This window comes from Podarcis erhardii, assembly GCF_964252035.2.
Source record: "Podarcis erhardii genome assembly, chromosome: 2".
In the NCBI taxonomy this organism is placed as follows: Eukaryota; Metazoa; Chordata; class Lepidosauria; order Squamata; family Lacertidae; genus Podarcis; species Podarcis erhardii.
In genome coordinates, this window is record NC_138498.1 from 116,218,244 (window position 1) to 116,233,636 (window position 15,393).

General features: G+C 49.3%; 1 protein-coding gene and 1 long non-coding RNA gene across 3 annotated transcripts; both read right to left on the reverse strand.

Annotated features, from left to right (window-relative positions):
• Nucleotides 1-330: 330 nt before the first annotated feature.
• On the reverse strand, nucleotides 331-8,869 carry LOC309336791 (uncharacterized protein). 2 transcript variants are annotated; one of them, XR_014154072.1, is made up of 4 exons: nucleotides 7,980-8,869; nucleotides 6,998-7,253; nucleotides 3,486-4,402; nucleotides 331-2,410 (listed from the first exon to the last, which is right to left on the reverse strand). XR_014154072.1 is itself a non-coding variant. In XM_081853118.1 (3 exons), exons 1-3 carry the CDS (start codon nucleotides 8,775-8,777, stop codon nucleotides 3,720-3,722), a joined length of 1,737 nt encoding a protein of 578 aa, XP_081709244.1. In that variant the 5' UTR covers nucleotides 8,778-8,869; the 3' UTR covers nucleotides 331-3,719. The 2 variants fall into 2 exon arrangements, 1 of the variants encoding a protein (XP_081709244.1); XM_081853118.1 differs by having other exon boundaries at nucleotides 331-4,402.
• A 4,892-nt stretch (nucleotides 8,870-13,761) lies between these two features.
• LOC309337381 lies at nucleotides 13,762-15,393 on the reverse strand. The gene is made up of 3 exons (XR_014154236.1): nucleotides 15,345-15,393; nucleotides 14,402-15,276; nucleotides 13,762-13,842 (listed from the first exon to the last, which is right to left on the reverse strand). It is a non-coding gene; the product is annotated as an uncharacterized lncRNA (long non-coding RNA).

Here is a 15,393-nt window from a genome sequence, read left to right on the forward strand (position 1 = left end):
GTGTGTGTGAGAGAGAGAGGGAGGGAGGGAGGGAGGGAGGGAGGGAGGGAGCAGGGGAAGGCCAGAGAGGGCTGGCAGAGAGGGGGGTGGCCTTCTGGTTCTGGCAGCACCCAGCATTAGCTTGCATGCTCCAGCTGATCACCCATGGAAAAATGCATCCCTCACACCCAGAGAAAGCTTTCCCATCTCTGACCCAATTAATTGACTAGCAAGGGAGTTCGTGGGGATGAAGTTCTGTTTTGAATCGATGCGATTTTGAAAGTGCCACCATCAAGGGATTTTTTTGGTGGGGAGAGAAGAGGGCTGAACAAGATAAAGCAAGACCACACAGAAAAACTACAAACTTTATTGAATAGTTTCAAAACTTGTGACGTAGAGGGGAGGTGGAATTCATCTGAGAAACCCCAGTTGGAAAGCCTGCTAAAATGACCCTGGGCATCTTTGGAGGCTGACAATGCTGCGTTAATGGTGTTTTTGTTTTTCAAAGAGGGGAGGGGATTGGGGGGGGAGAAGTCAAATAGCCCAGAAGTAACTCTGTTGCTTTGGATAAATCCTAATATAGATACAGAGGCCCTTTGGAAGTTGCTTTCTCCTGAATCGGGGATGGGGGACCTGTGGCGCTCCAGACCTTATTGGACTACGATCTCTGCCCATTGGCCATGCTGGCTGGGGCTTATGGGAACTGGAGCCGGGGAACAGGAAGAGGGCCAGAGATTCCCCACCCCTGCTCTGAACGAGCAAAACAAATTGCCCGTCACTGAGAAGACAGCTAAGGAGACGCTGAGTGCCTGACAGGGAACCACTGCAGGGGATTATGGGAAATGCTCTGGGCATTAGTAATTGGCAGATTTGCACACAGCAAGTTATGGCCTATCCTGGTGGGCCTCACCAACTGCTCTTTTTGAGGGGAAAGGCTGGGTTCTTGCTGAGGAGAGAAAGCCTGTGTCTGGGCTACGCATCTTCAGCAGGATCAGGGAACCTGTGGACCTTCTCCAGATGTCATCAGCCCCAGCCAGCCCCAACCCATCGGTGGGAATTGGGCCCGTAGCAACTTCAGGCCACAATTTCCTCTATCTCCACCATACATTTTCAGTAATAGCCGGCAATTGATACTTTTTTTTAATTTCGGGGGGGGGTGTTTATTGCATATAGATAATTTTTGTAGGTTTTTTACGGAACTACAGTATACAAATATTCTTATAAATAAATCTTCCCTAGCCTGGAGATCTGGGCATCATCAGGAGGGCATCAGGTTGAAGGAGGATGGCAAACATGAAAAACTAGCATCTTTGGGGGGGGAGCACGGATTTAGGCTGGAGGCCATTTCTTCTCACCAGCTACTTTTCTACGTGCAGGGACGTTTTGTGTGTGCGTGCGTGCGTGTGCATGGAGGAGCATATTGTTACCCAAGCAGTCTGAAGTGGCACAGCTCTGGAAGTCTTTAAGGGGAGCAAAGACCAGCTGCAACCCCTCTGCACCAAATGATAGACAACTCCTGGGTTCAGCATGGCTGGGAATGATCTGGCTGATAACTGGTCTCTCATCCAACCTTGTCTGGCGTTACTTCCTGCTAAGCTTCAAAGGTAAACATAGAGTGTCATTAGGATGCGTAACAGGGCTGGAGTCCAGGTGCTTCTGGACTCCAACTCCCATCAGCCCCAGGCAGCGTGCCGATTGCTCAGGGATGATGGGAGTTGGAGCCCAACATTATCAGGAGGTCCAGACCTTGTTTTCACCCAACAGCACGTGGGTGTTCTGACATGGAGAGAACTCATGCCTGTGGACTGTTTTCACTGTCTGATTTCCCCCTCTCTGCATTTTGAAGTTGAAAAGATTTGTGGCTTTTAGCGCAAATGGAAAACAGCTTTGGAGATGGGGTCCCACTGCCCTCCAGGTGTTGCTGGACTCCAGTTCCCATCAGCCCCAGGCAGCACAACCTATGCTCAAAGATGATGGGAGCTGGAGTCCAGCAACATCCAGAGGCCTTCAGGTTTCCTACTCCTGCTCTTAATCTTTTGCCAAACCCAACCCCGGCGATCCCACCCTCAAAGTTTGCCCTGACTCTCCGCCGCACCATTCCTTTATTCCTTCCCACTTAAAAAGCTCAGAATACATTTACAAATAAATACACATTTTGCAAGCTGGACAAGTTAACAGAGTTCATTTAAAAACAGTACTTATTTTTAAAATAATCCATCAAAACTGAACGGCGTGGTCCAGGAAGGCTCCAAAATGCCAAGTCTCAAGTGCCTGTCTGGGGGGGGGGGGGAACCTCCCAGGTTCTTAAAAGGCAGATTGTCTCAAAAAAGCTGTTGCTGCTTCTGGTGAAGGAAAGGCTGGTTTTGACATCTTCTGTACATTTCGGTGAGGAAGCCAGCCTGGCCTGGGAAAAACCGAGCTGCGCTTGAATCTAGAATTGCAAAAAAATAAAATAAAAAAAAGGAGGGGAAAGTGGCTTGGGTGCTGGGAGCTGTTGTTGATTGGCATCTGTCCGTCTCAGAAGACAATGGAGGAGCCCTAGTCTAGTAACATCTGGGGGGAGGAGGTCCAAAGGTTCCCCCAGCCCTGAGCTAATGGCTGCAGCTCAAGCAGGAGGGTCAGTTAAAAGTGAGGTGGAGAGGTCAGTGTGGTGCAAAAGCACCAGCAGAAGCACCCAATGGGCTCCACTGATGCATTTGCAGCACATCAACTTCTTTGCCTTCTTTCTCTCCACCTTCTCCCAGTAAGCAGCAGCAACCCACCTTACAGGGAAGCTGGTGTAGCGGCTCCACCCAGCGTGTCGCTTTTTATGACAACAAAGTATTAGAGCTTGGAACAAACAAAAAATACCTCACTACTGATGCTCAGCCTCAGTTTTTCCCATCTGTAAAATGGGTATAATGCTGACTTTCCTCATGGGATAGCACCGATGACAAGCCCAGTAGAGATTGTACAATGTCCTTCTCTGCTGCACTGCTCTCTTTTTAAAATCTTTTGTTGGCTTCTGGTTTAAAATACTCTCTTTTTGAATTACGGGTACATGATTTCATAATAAATACTGTTGTAACTTTGTGGATTGATTAGCCACTATGGACAGCTAGTATAGGGGCATTAAAAACATTTTATAATAAATATCATATAATAAATAAAGCACTGTTAAGAAATTGCCGTATCGACTGGGCCACTTTGAAGGCTTTGGCACAAGACGCTGCTTCACTGGAACAGTTCTTGCCCTTGGCCCTCCTTTAAATTATTATTTTAATATTTAATAACATTTCTCCACCTCTTAAAATTTTTTAAAAATCTCTAAACAATAGAGATTGACTTGCTAAGTACAACCAAGTCAACGTTGCACGTGTTTATGGGGCTATTGCATTTGCAAAGCACCCCTCCGCAACCACTTTTGCGAGGTAGGCTAGTTATTCCCATTTTACAGAAAGGCAGATTTGACTTGCCTCAACGGGTCCACTGGTCCACTCACCCAGGTCTCCTGGATCAAAACTCACCTCTTTTATCTGTTGGAACAGCACAGGCTCTGAACCCTACAGCTCTCACTGGCTACCAGTATGCAACCTGACCATGCAGCTTTTTGCCTTTTTTTTTTTGCATAGATAGATGGGCTGTCCTGTTAAAACCAGGGTAAGTGGGAGGTGGAGGGGAAAAGAGCAGGGTTCTGGCAGCCCTGCCCATTGAGAAAACCCCATCAAAATCCAAATGAAAACTACAAGAGGGTAGTTTTGTCATTCCCACATCTTCCTTTTCGTCCCTCTGCTCGGCCGCGTGTCTAGCGTACACGACGCGGTGTCAGAAGTGGATGGCGTGGGCGAGTCTGGAGCGGCATCCTCTCGGGGTCCGTCCATAGGAGGAGGTTCTGGGATGGGGTTGCAAATGCCGCTTGGGGTGGCCAGAGGAGGCACCGGGCACGGAACGGCTGGGCCTGCTACGGGCTCTGAAGGCATGCCGGGCACGTGACTGGGCGGTAGGGGGGTCCCAGCTTCGGGTGGGCCCCAAGGTGGGTTGCTGTTCCCCTGGTACGAGCTGTAGCCAAGGGACGCTCCTTGCGACGGAGACCTCTGGCCGGTGAAAACTGCCGCGATGGCTGCCATGGTGGCCGTTTGCCTCCCCAGGAACTCGCCCAGGTCGTTGTGGGAGCGCTCAATGGCGTTGACCATCAGCTGGGCCGTGGCCCTGTCCTGGCGCCTCTCCTGCTTCCTGTGCTGCCTCTCCTCTTGCCTGGCCCTGTCAAAGGCCTTCAGGTCCTGGCGGTGCAAGCCGCGCATGGCATCCAAAAGCATGGAAGGGGCCCTCGAAGCCGACTCCACCAGCTGCATGCTGGTCTCAAGGCGCTGCTTCCGGTTCCGCATCCGCCGGTTCCGCATCCGCTCCGCGTTCGTGAGGGGCCTCCGGAACTCTTGAATGGGGCCTGCATAAGTTGGGGACACACACAAAAACACAAAGTAGATTTCCTGTTTGGGACACATGTTTAATAATAATAATAATAATAAACATTAAAAACACAATAAAAGATCAAACATTAAAAAGTTCCCTAAACATGGCTGCCTTCAAATGTCTTCTAAAAGTCAGATACAGTGGTACCTCGGGTTAAGTACTTAATTCGTTCCGGAGGTCCGTTCTTGACCTGAAACGGTTCTTAACCTGAAGCACCATTTTAGCCAATGGGGTCTCCCGCTGCCGCTGTACTGCCAGAGCACAATTTCTGTTCTCATCCTGAAGTAAAGTTATTAACCCGAGGTAATGTTTTTGGGTTAGCGGAGTCTGTAACCTGAAGCATATGTAACCCAAGGTACCACTGTAGTTGTTTATTTTCTTGACATCTGATGGGAGGGCGTTCTACTACTGAGAAGGCATGTCTAAAGTCTGTTTTAGGAGCAAAATCCTAAAAAAAGCTCAACAACTTCAATCTTCAAGCTCAACAAATTGTCAACAACTTTGGCCGGCCCCTTGGTTGGCCCTCACGCGTGTTCACTTCATCAAATCTGGCCCTCTTTGAAAAAAGTTTGGACACCCCTGTGTAGCTTCACTTCTCGCAGTGAGGGAACCAGCAGAAGGCCCTCGGAGCTGGACCTCAGTGTCCAGGCTGAGCAATGAGGGTGGAGACGCTCCTTCAGGTGTACAACACTTAAGCCACTATGCCTCTGGCTCCCCGCCCCACAAAGGCACCGTTCTCTTAACAACAATGCAAAATAGGCCCAAACAGTTGAGACAAAGAAGTGTAGACCTCAGAAGCACCATACCTGCCTTTCTCTGCAGGAATCTCTGGATTGGTTCCTAATCTGGCCTTCTAACTGGGAGCTGCAATATAAAAGCTCTCTGTATCCCAGGTCCTCATCAGAGATTTTGACAGCAAATTCAGGAGGAGTTCCTCAGCCAGAGCCTGCTTCTCTTGGCTTCACCTCCTGTCCTCCTTTGGTTCCCTTTTCCCTTGTAGTGTGGGACACACTGCTCTGGATACCGACTGCGGCTGTTAACTTGAGCAACATGGAATTTTTGTTTTGCCCACCTGAACCAACACAAAAGTGGGATTCCACCAGTCCCCCTCCCTGCCCCAAAACACGAAGCCACACATTATTATCACTGTTGTTGTTTTAGTCCCTTTACTCTAAGGTCCCAGGGCAAATAAGACACAATATCAAAACAGTTTAAAAAAACTGAAAGAAATAAGGTGGGTCCTAAAAACAGACATATCAAGCTTCAAAAGCTTGAATTGGAATTACAGCAAATAACATATAGACCAGGCACAGGCAACCTTCGGCCCTCCAGATGTTTTGGACTACAATTCCCATCATCCCTGACCACTGGTCCTGTTAGCTAGGGATGATGGGAGTTGTAGGCCAAAACATGGAGGGCCGAAGGTTGCCTATGCCCGATATAGACAGTTGTATAGTTACGCCAAGTGAGAGAGGAGCTCCAGGTTTATGCTGCCCATGACCAAAGTTTGCAGCATCTGGGACCTTTTAGTTTAGAGAAAAGACAAGAGGTGACAGGACACAAGTTTATTGAAAAAGTCAATGAGAGAAAAGCTTTTCTCCCTCTCTCATAACATGAATATCCAATGAAACTGAATGTTGGGGGATTCCAGTACTTCATGTAGCACATAGTAGAACTAGGGAACTTGGTCCTCCAGGAGGCAGTGAAGGCCCCCAACTTAAATGTCTTTAAAGGAGGATTATACATGTGGCGTTTGCCCTCCTAGGTGTGTGACATCATACTGGGTTCATAAAGAAAGGGTTAACTAATTGTAAAATGACTAACCAATGGGAACCCAAGGGGAGGAGTTGGAGTTAAGAGTTAGGGTGGTTGAGAAGACAGTCTGGAGTTAGAAGAGAGGATAAGTCTGTGGGCTGGGCTAGTCTGATGTGAAAGAGTGAGAGAATTTGTTAAGAGGAGTCAGTCAAACAGTTGAGATAATCAGTCAGAAGGTATAGGCCGGTAAAGAAACTAAAGTTAAGATACTGACAGGAATTTTATCTGAGAAACCATAAACTTGTTAATGTTTATAAAATGAACTTGTTTATTTGGTTCGATTTTAACAACTGTCTGGACTCAGTGTTTTACCCGAGAGTAACGGGTTGGTGGCAGCAGGGAAGCGAGCACGGTGGCGGCACAGGGATCAATAGACCGTTAAACGTCTGGGGACCCTGTGTGAACACCACAATACCCAATCAAGGAGGGCAAGGCTACTAGCCTTCACGATCGGAAGCAGCATGCTTCTGAATGCTGGAAACCCCGGGAAGCAGAGTGCTGTTGTGTTCAGGTCCCACCTGGAAGATTTCCTGCAGGCATCTGGTTGGCCACTGTGAGAAGAGGAGGCTGGACTTGATCCAGCAGAGATCTTCTTATGCTCAAAAGAGATCCAACAACCTGTAGACTCCCCCCTTCTCCAGAGACAGAGGTCTGATTCATGCCATAGACCTTGAAGGACCAGAGACGCCTTAGACTGGGCTCCCACAAAGTGTTCAAAATTAACTCCGGTGTAGCTGCCTCGGAGAATCCTTACCATACGGCCTGAGACTCCTGCCTCCCTCAGGCACAGGTTCCCGGCAGATCAGCGTTCTCCCGGCATTGGACGGTGCTCTCTCCGGCACAATAGGATTCGGAGCCTGCGGTCCGATGGCAGGAAAAGTCACCGGCTGGGCCAGGGGTGGGTACTGCATTGGCAGCGCCACTGTGGGGTAGTGTACCTGTTGCGCCACGGAGGGGTATTGCTGCGGCATGGGGGTGTTCACCACCACCTCATCAAACGTCCATAGAGCCTGGAAAGAGCAGAGAGGAAAGATCAGGCCAGGGAGGGACTGGCGATACTGCTTGGAAAAAAATCTGTGCCGCAAAACGACTCTCCATTCAAACCAGACCAGACCAACATTACATACATGTTTATAGTCCTAATTCTACCAGTGTCAAATTGTATTTTAGTGATGGGTTGCTGTTTTTTTATACACAGTTTTTATGTACCTTGGTTCTCCAACTTAATCCGTTCCGGGAGTCTGTACGACGCCTGAAACCATTCGAAAACCAAGGTGTGGCTTCCAATTGGCTGCAGAAGCTTCCTGCAGTCAAGTGGAATCCACGCTGGACATTCAGCTTCCAAAAAACGTTCGCAAACCGGAACACTTACTTCCGGGTTTGCAGTGTTCGGGAGCCAAAACGTACGAGTACCAAGGCGTTCGAGAACCAAGGTACGACTGTATATAATTTTTATTAAATATTTCTGTTTTATATGTTAGAATATTCATTTAAACAACCTTAAAATATCAATGGGCTATTCACACATTGCGTTCAGTGAGTGTACAACCAGTGTACAGAAATTGAACATACACTATTCCTGCGTAATCTTTCAATGAGTGTACAGTCTGTGCATTCCTCCAGGATTTCCTTCTGGTCTAGCATTTTGTTTTCACTGAATGGGGTGTGGGAAATAAGTTGTCTCTTCTTTCCCCGCCCCCATTTTATTAGAGACACTTAAAAAAAAAAATAATTACCTGCTGTTCTTTTCTCTGGGCTTCTCGCTGCCTCATCAGGAAGTCTTCCGACAAGGCGACTGCTTGAGCGCAGGTTTCTGGGCTGTGCTCCCGGACCCAGTTCTGGATTTCCTGGGGCAGGACTGTCAGGAACTGCTCCACGACCACAGCCTCCAGGATCTGCTCCTTGCTGTGCCTCTCGGGCCTCAGCCACTGGTGGCAGAGCTCCTGCAGCTGCCGGCAGACTTCCCGGGGCCCCTCGGCCTCCTGGTAGCGATGGCGTCGGAAGCGCTGGCGCCGCATCTCCACGCTGACCGTGTCATCACCAGGCGTCTCCTCCTTCACGCTCCCGTAACCCCTTCGCTCTCGGTGCCCTGAGCCGCCGTAGACTGGCTGGACTTCCCGGCTGAGGCCCGGCAGGCTCTGGGCTACCCACCCTCCGGGGGGCCACTGGCTGGGGTTGGCAGCTGCCTCATAGGAGGTCTGGAATGAATTGGTGTCCCACTGCAAGGGCTTGTGCAATGGTGGGTTCCGCCACCCTGGCTGGGGATAGGGCACTGCCTTGGGGAACTCCTGCCTCTGGGCCTCCCAGTGCTGCTGCAAACCCTCGTCTGGCTCCTGCTTCACCTGCTGAGGAGCTTCGCCGGCCAAAAACTCCCGCATGGAGCCAACCGGAAGGAAGCGGGAAGCTGCCCCTCCCCCTAGTTCGTGGCCAGATGGGTCTTGCGCCTCCATTTTCATCGCTGGCTGCATACCTGGTTCTGGAGCACCCTGGAACTGCAGGTGGAGGGCAGCCGTTTCCCCTCTCCCTGTAGCCATATTGTGTCAATCAGCAGGGGAAACTCCTGTCTCGTGTCGGAGGTCGGCAAGGCAAGGCCCGTGGGCCAAATCTGGCCACCCAAGGGATACCCTCTTGCAGAGGTAAAGAAGGGAGCAGACAGAGTTGCAGGGAGAAGGGGGCTTGTCAGCGGGCTCCGGTTAGGGGTGGGTGGGGGTGCCTGCCCACCCCCAATTCCTCGGAGCAAGTTCTCCTGTAAAACTAGCCGCCAAATGGAAGCTTAAGTCCGCAACAGAGATGGGAAAATCATCTGGCAGGAGGAGGATGCTGTTCTGTTAGTGTCGCAAGGCGAATGGCCCAATCCAGCAGGGTTTTCAGGGCAAGATACAGAAGTTGGAAATGCCTTCTTGTGCTCTGCACCTGCAGGAGGAAGGGGAATAAAGATACTTTTGAATTATGGTGCTGGAGAAGACTCTTGAGAGTCCCATGGACTGCAAGAAGATCAAACCTCTCCATTCTGAAGAAAATCAGCCCTGAGTGCTCACTGGAAGCACACATACTGAAGCTGAGGTTTCAATACTTTGGCCACCTCATGAGAAGAGAAGACTCCCTGGAAAAGACCCTGATGCTGGGAAAGATGGAGGGCACAAGGAGAAGGGGACGACAGAGGACAAAATGGTTGGACAGTGTTCTCGAAGCTACCAGCATGAGTTTGACCAAACTGCGGGAGGCAGTGGAAGACAGGAGTGCCTGGCGTGCTCTGGTCCAGGGGGTCACGAAGAGTCGGACACGACTAAACAACTAAACAACTCTCACTTTAGGAAGGCCGCTTTCTCCAGTATGACTCCTCACAGAAGGCCTGACTGCAAGCCCAGAGCAGTGACTCGACCAGAAACATAGCAGGCAGACTCACAGATGATGCCATCCTGCTATGTAGGGAGTAACTGAGTAACTCTGTAATTTGAAAGAGATGCTTGTTCCCGTGTTCTGTACAACTGCATCTCTGATGCTGAGTGAACCTCCCCCTGTTTGGGCTCAAGTCGATAGGCATGGTCAGGTGGCAGGATCCCATCCTCCAGGAATCCTCGTCCTACGCTGTTTAGGACTCTTAAGAAGTCACACCCAACACTTTGATCAGGGATTGGAGACAGACCCGAAGGCCAGTCCAGCTACAATAGCAATAGTTATTTGCTCCAAAGTTCATGAGTGTTGTACCAAGCGTGGGGGGGGGGTTAAGGTGGGGGCGGGTTAGACCAGGCAGCATGGGCCCTGCAAACCGCCCAAGGATTCAAGCTGCCAGCGCCCAGCTCAGCGCCCAGAGAAGTGTTCCACATTTTTAACTTAGGTCACGTGGGGGGGAGGGGACTGCCTTCACGTTCACAGCCCATGAAACAAACTTTCTGCACAGCTGGGAGTCCTAAATCAGGACAGACACAGAGGCTGTCTGCAAGGAAGTGGAACGAGAGGCGACAGGAAAAAGGTGTGCTCAAAGATTGTATGAATGAACACAAGAGGACTGTGGCAGGAAGCAGGTGGCATGCATGGAGGGCAAGGGCCAACATGCTGGATTATGCGGGAACGCAGGAAGTTGCCTTACACAGAAGCAGGTCTCCAGGGTTTCAGGCAGGGGTCTCCCCCCCCCCCCCAGAGATGGTTTTGCTCCAGTCAGAGGTAATAATGCATCTGAATACCAGGGGTTCCTGTGTTCAGGTCCTGTTCATCGCAGGTTTCCCCACAGGCCAGCCACGGTGAGACTAGGGTGCTGGACTAGATGGGCCACTGGCCTGATTCAGCAGAGCCCTCCTTATGTTTGTATATTCTTAGATCCCAGGGACTGAACCCGGGGCCTTCTGGAGGCAGAGCACATGTCCCACCACTCAGCTGTGCTCCTTGGATAACATATGGGGACTGAAGGAAGTGTCAAGGGGTGTGAGCGGAGAGACAGAAGTCTGAGGTGGGAGTGAGCGAAATCTGCAGACCAACTTTCTGCAAAAAACCTAGCAAAGAGCTGCAAGGTGTTGGTGAATCTTCCTGCTTATTCTCTAGCTGAGGGCCCCAACCTCCTTTCAATATTTTGATACTTGCACGCAGGGGTTGGGGTAGGGGGCTGCGGCGGTTTGACAGGAGTGCTGGACAGCTCCCTTAGAGCCACACAAACCCTGCCTGCAGCTGCACAGCTCTTAGCCCCCATCCGCTGCACATAATCTCATACAGTAGTTGTTTATGTGGCATCTCTAACGCTTTCTATGCAACTGACAGGCGATGCGAGGAAAGGAAAGAGGGACGAGGAGGGCAAAGAAAACGCAAGCAAAAGTTTAAAAATTGGGAAGCGGCGGTGCCCTTCCTTTGTTCCCAGGATTATGTCATTCTCTCTCTGTTTTCCCCCCTCCCGTCCTTGCAGAGTCTTCACTCCCCCCCACATCCATACCCTCCCGGCTCTGCTCTTGAATTGGGTGGAGAAGCAGCACAGAGCCCCTCCTGCCCCACTTGATCTGGGTGGGGGGTGGGGAGCTGCCTCTTGGGGGGGGACTACATGCTTGCCCCTCCTCCTGTCTCCTCCATCCCTCGCTCTCCCCCTCCTCGTCCCCTTCCTTGCTCATCTCCTCCCTCTTTCCACCCTCCCCCACCCCGCCCCGCCGATCATCTCGACCCACCTCTCGCCGGCTGCAGACTCCGGATCTTTCCGCAGCCCCCCAGGCGCCCGAGTTTTAGATGCAGCCCGAGAGGCTGCTGCTGCTGCTGCTGCTGCTTCCCACCCAGCCAAGAGGAAAGCACAGGAAGAGGAAACTCGCCCGACCTCGCACTTCCGGGTTTGTCTAGGCGCAGGGGGCGCCGCTCGTTTTAACCCTTCAGACGGGAAGCGAAGGAAAAAAGGAGGGAGCTGCGTCTTTCGCTGCGATCTGTGAGGGAGTGGATTTCTCAAGGGGCAAAGGCTTTGTTGTGCATAGTCAGGGCCTTATTTATTTATATAAATGAGTTGTTGTTGTTTAGTCGTGTCCAACTCTTTGTGACTCCATGGACCAGAGCACGCCAGGCACTCCTGTCTCCCACTGCCTCCCACAGTTTGGTCAAACTCATGCTGGTAGCTTTGAGAACACTGTCCAACCATCTCATCCTCTGTCGTCCCCTTCTCCTTGTGCCCTCAATCTTTCCCAACATCAGGGTCTTTTCCAGGGAGTCTTCTCTTCTCATGAGGTGGCCAAAGTATTGGAGCCTCAGCTTCAGGATCTGTCCTTCCAGTGAGCACTCAGGGCTGATTTTCTTCAGAATGGATAGGTTTGATCTTCTTGCAGTCCATGGGACTCTCAAGAGTCTCCTCCAGCACCATAATTCAAAAGCATCAATTCTTTGGTGATCAGCCTTCTATATGGTCCAGCTCTCACTTCCATACATCAATACTGGGAAAACCATAGCTTTAACTATACGGACCTTTGTTGCCGAAGTGATGTCTCTGCTTTTTAAGGTGCTGTCTAGGTTTGTCATTGCTTTTCTCCCCAGAAGCAGGCATCTTTTAATTTTGTGGCTGCTGTCACCATCTGCAGTGATCATGGAGCCCAAGAAAGTAAAATCTCTCACTGCCTCCATTTCTTCCCCTTCTATTTGCCAGGAGGTGATGGGACCAGTGGCCATGATCTTAGTTTTTTTGATGTTGAACTTCAGACCATTCGCATGATGAATTCTGCATATAAGTTAAATAAGCAGGGAGACAATACAGCCTTGTCGTACTCCTTTCCCAATTTTGAACCAATCAGTTGTTCCATATCCAGTTCTAACTGTAGCTTCTTGTCCCGCATAGAGACAGTTGAGAAAGCTACAGTTAGAACTGGATATGGAACAACTGATTGGTTCACCCATATTAGTGTACCTGTTGATTTTAATATGTTTGCTCTTAGTAGGACAAACATTGGATACAACTGTTCAGTTTACACACTGTGTATATCTGTCCCCGGTTCTTAAAAGTTTTGAAACGAGGAGCAAATGCTTCTGAGCAAATCAGTTGTTTACATCCCACCCCACACAATCTGCTTTCTGAACAGGCTCCAGTTATTATGGGCACCTGTAACAAAATGTTGCAGCATGAAATGATCCCTGTTCACCAGGCTACTGCATTTCATTCCTGCCCCACTGATTTTCTGTCCTCCCCCCACCCTCCACAATCATCACCATTCTGTGACTACTTGTCCTCCTTGACCCAGACTTTTTTCTTTTTCTTAAAGGAATATATGTTCCAGGGTTTTCACTGCAAAACTTTCTGATAATGCATAGATTCTCTTCTGACCAATATACTATGGATACCTTGGAAAAACAGAGGAGAAGATCACATGAATTTTCACCATGTTTAAAAAATAATAATCAGAAACTAATCTGGAGAACTGCACAAGATCAGAAAGATAAAAATTGAGAGAAATTGAAATTGTTAGATTCATTCATCCGTATCCAAATCTTTGGTGTCTGCTAGGCAGACTCACTCAAGAGGATCAGAGGGTCCGATGGGTCTTCATTAGGCCTGTGGTAGGTGGTGAATCCCCTTCTTCTTTTCCTCTTTTCCCTTCTAGGAGGTGAGAAGAACCTTGCAGAGGTAAGTGGATCCTGCTCATCTCCATTAATATCACTCTGTGAAACTGGAAAAGGTCCAGGAGGAGAGGACATAAAACCCGACTCTCCAAGCTCTTAGGATATGGCGAAAGGTTCCAACAAGGGAGCAGGAGTAGGAGCTGAGGTGTGTGTTGTGTTCCTGAACATATCCCAGCTGCAATATATAACTTCAAGGTGTCATTTGGGTTTATGATAAGAGGCTAGAAGGAACATTTCATTTTTGTCAACAGCAGCAGTCATCTTTTTCTCTTCCACATTTTTCTTGCATGCTGTAGGCAATGCAGCTTTTCAAAATTGAAAAGCTCCGAGCAGGATGGTATCACTTGATTTTATTTCTCCATTTGAGTAGATTTAACTGAGGAGATCTGGGGCTGCTCCTTTGGCCCTCAGATGTCTGGCTCTGGAGTCCCTAGTAAGGAGGAATTATTTCCCCTCTGTGACTCCATTCCTCTGTGTGTGTCTCTCAGCTTTCCTCCTCTCAATTGCTTTCTTTTGCTGCACTCAGAAATTCTACAATTGAATGGGTTAATGTTTATTTTCCCCATCGGGTGTCAGTCCAATGGATTTCCTTTCAAAGTTGAAGCGGTGGATCTCAAAATTCTGCATTAAAAATCCCATTCTGTATGTTGGGATGAAGGATATCAAAGGTAATGAGTAGCTGCAAGGATTTTACACCCGACAATGTATTAGTCTGAAAATTGGACATTCCAGGCTCTTACTGTGTTTTATTTACTTTTCCCACAAACAGCAACAGGAGCAGCAGTTTCCTTCTGGTTATCCTGGAGGTTTGCAAGGGAAAGACATTTGTTAGGTTGCCTACATTGATTTATTCCCCCTGATTTCAATGTAAGCCTCTGAAAGCCCCAAATGGGCAATTCACACAGAGAGATTCAAAGGAGGACCATTTTTCTTCTCTTGCCCCCATCCATCCTTCTTCCCCTTCACTGCATAGAAGAGCTGAGGGAATATTTTCTGGGCTGTTTTGCTTCTTGAAGGGTGACTGGATTGACAGGAGGGACACGATAAAATACATTGAGGAAAAAGGAACAAATAAACATTATTTAAAAACCTGCTGGGGAAGGAATTTATTCTGAGGTGAGCCTGGCAGAAAGAGGGGAGTATCCCAATCCTGAATGAAAGGTGAGGAATCCCCATTTATCAGCGAGGAAATTTGGTTCTTCTGAGTGTTTCTTGGATCAGGATGTCTGTCTCTGCCTCTTGGCTGATTCTGCCTCTCTTTTCATTTCCTCATCTTCTCCCTAACAGCAAATGTGACTCTGCATCCAGACACAGCCGGTCAATGGCTTGTCCTGGACAAGGATCAGAGCAATGTGATATATGGAGACAAACATCTATTCGTGCCCAATAATCCTGAGAGACTAAACCACTGGCATTGTGTGTTGGGACATCAGGGATTCACAGCCGGCAGACATTTCTGGGAAGTCACTGTGGAAAGTGCAGAAGGGTGGGGTTTATTGGTCGCCAGCAAGTGTGAGTGGGGACAGCGCCACTTCGTAAGAATGCCTGGGGGAAGGATCTGGGGTGTGGGGATGATGGATGGTGAGTACCAGGTCTACAACTCCCTTCGTTACTCTCCTCTGTCCCTGAGTGAGGAGCCCAGGAGGATCCGGGTGACTCTGGACTATGAAGGAGGATGTTTGTCTTTCTCTGATGCTGACTCAGGAGCCAAACTCTACACGTTCTCAGAAGACTCATTCTCTGGAGAGACCCTCCTCCCTCTCATTTGGCTGCGGGGAGAAAAAGCCCCCCTCAGGATCTCCTCAGGATTTCTCTCCACACCAGAATGACTGAGATGAAAACATTTGCCAGTTTTGACCTCTTTGCAGAGACCTTTCGAGAGGAGCCACAATCCGCAGAAATAAGAAAGGGAACAAAACCCGGGATTTTCTCTTTCCTTCCCTTTCCCAGAATTTCCCCTGAGTCCTTAACAGACCATAATACTTTAACCGTGTCAATTAACGATTTATTCATCAAAAGGGTTCAGCCTCCACTAACTTCGACCCGCTTTTCATTGCTCACCAACTTGTTAAAATACACACG

Excerpts from the sequence above, each read along its gene's own strand:
- LOC309336791 (XM_081853118.1), bottom strand. The coding sequence starts at position 8,777 with ATGGCTACAGGGAGAGGGGAAACGGCTGCCCTCCACCTGCAGTTCCAG. Across the intron at positions 7,254-7,979 it reads CCCAGAGAAAAGAACAGCAG|GCTCTATGGACGTTTGATGA; the intron begins GTAATTATTTTT and ends TGCTCTTTCCAG. Across the intron at positions 4,403-6,997 it reads CAGGAGTCTCAGGCCGTATG|GCCCCATTCAAGAGTTCCGG; the intron begins GTAAGGATTCTC and ends CAACTTATGCAG.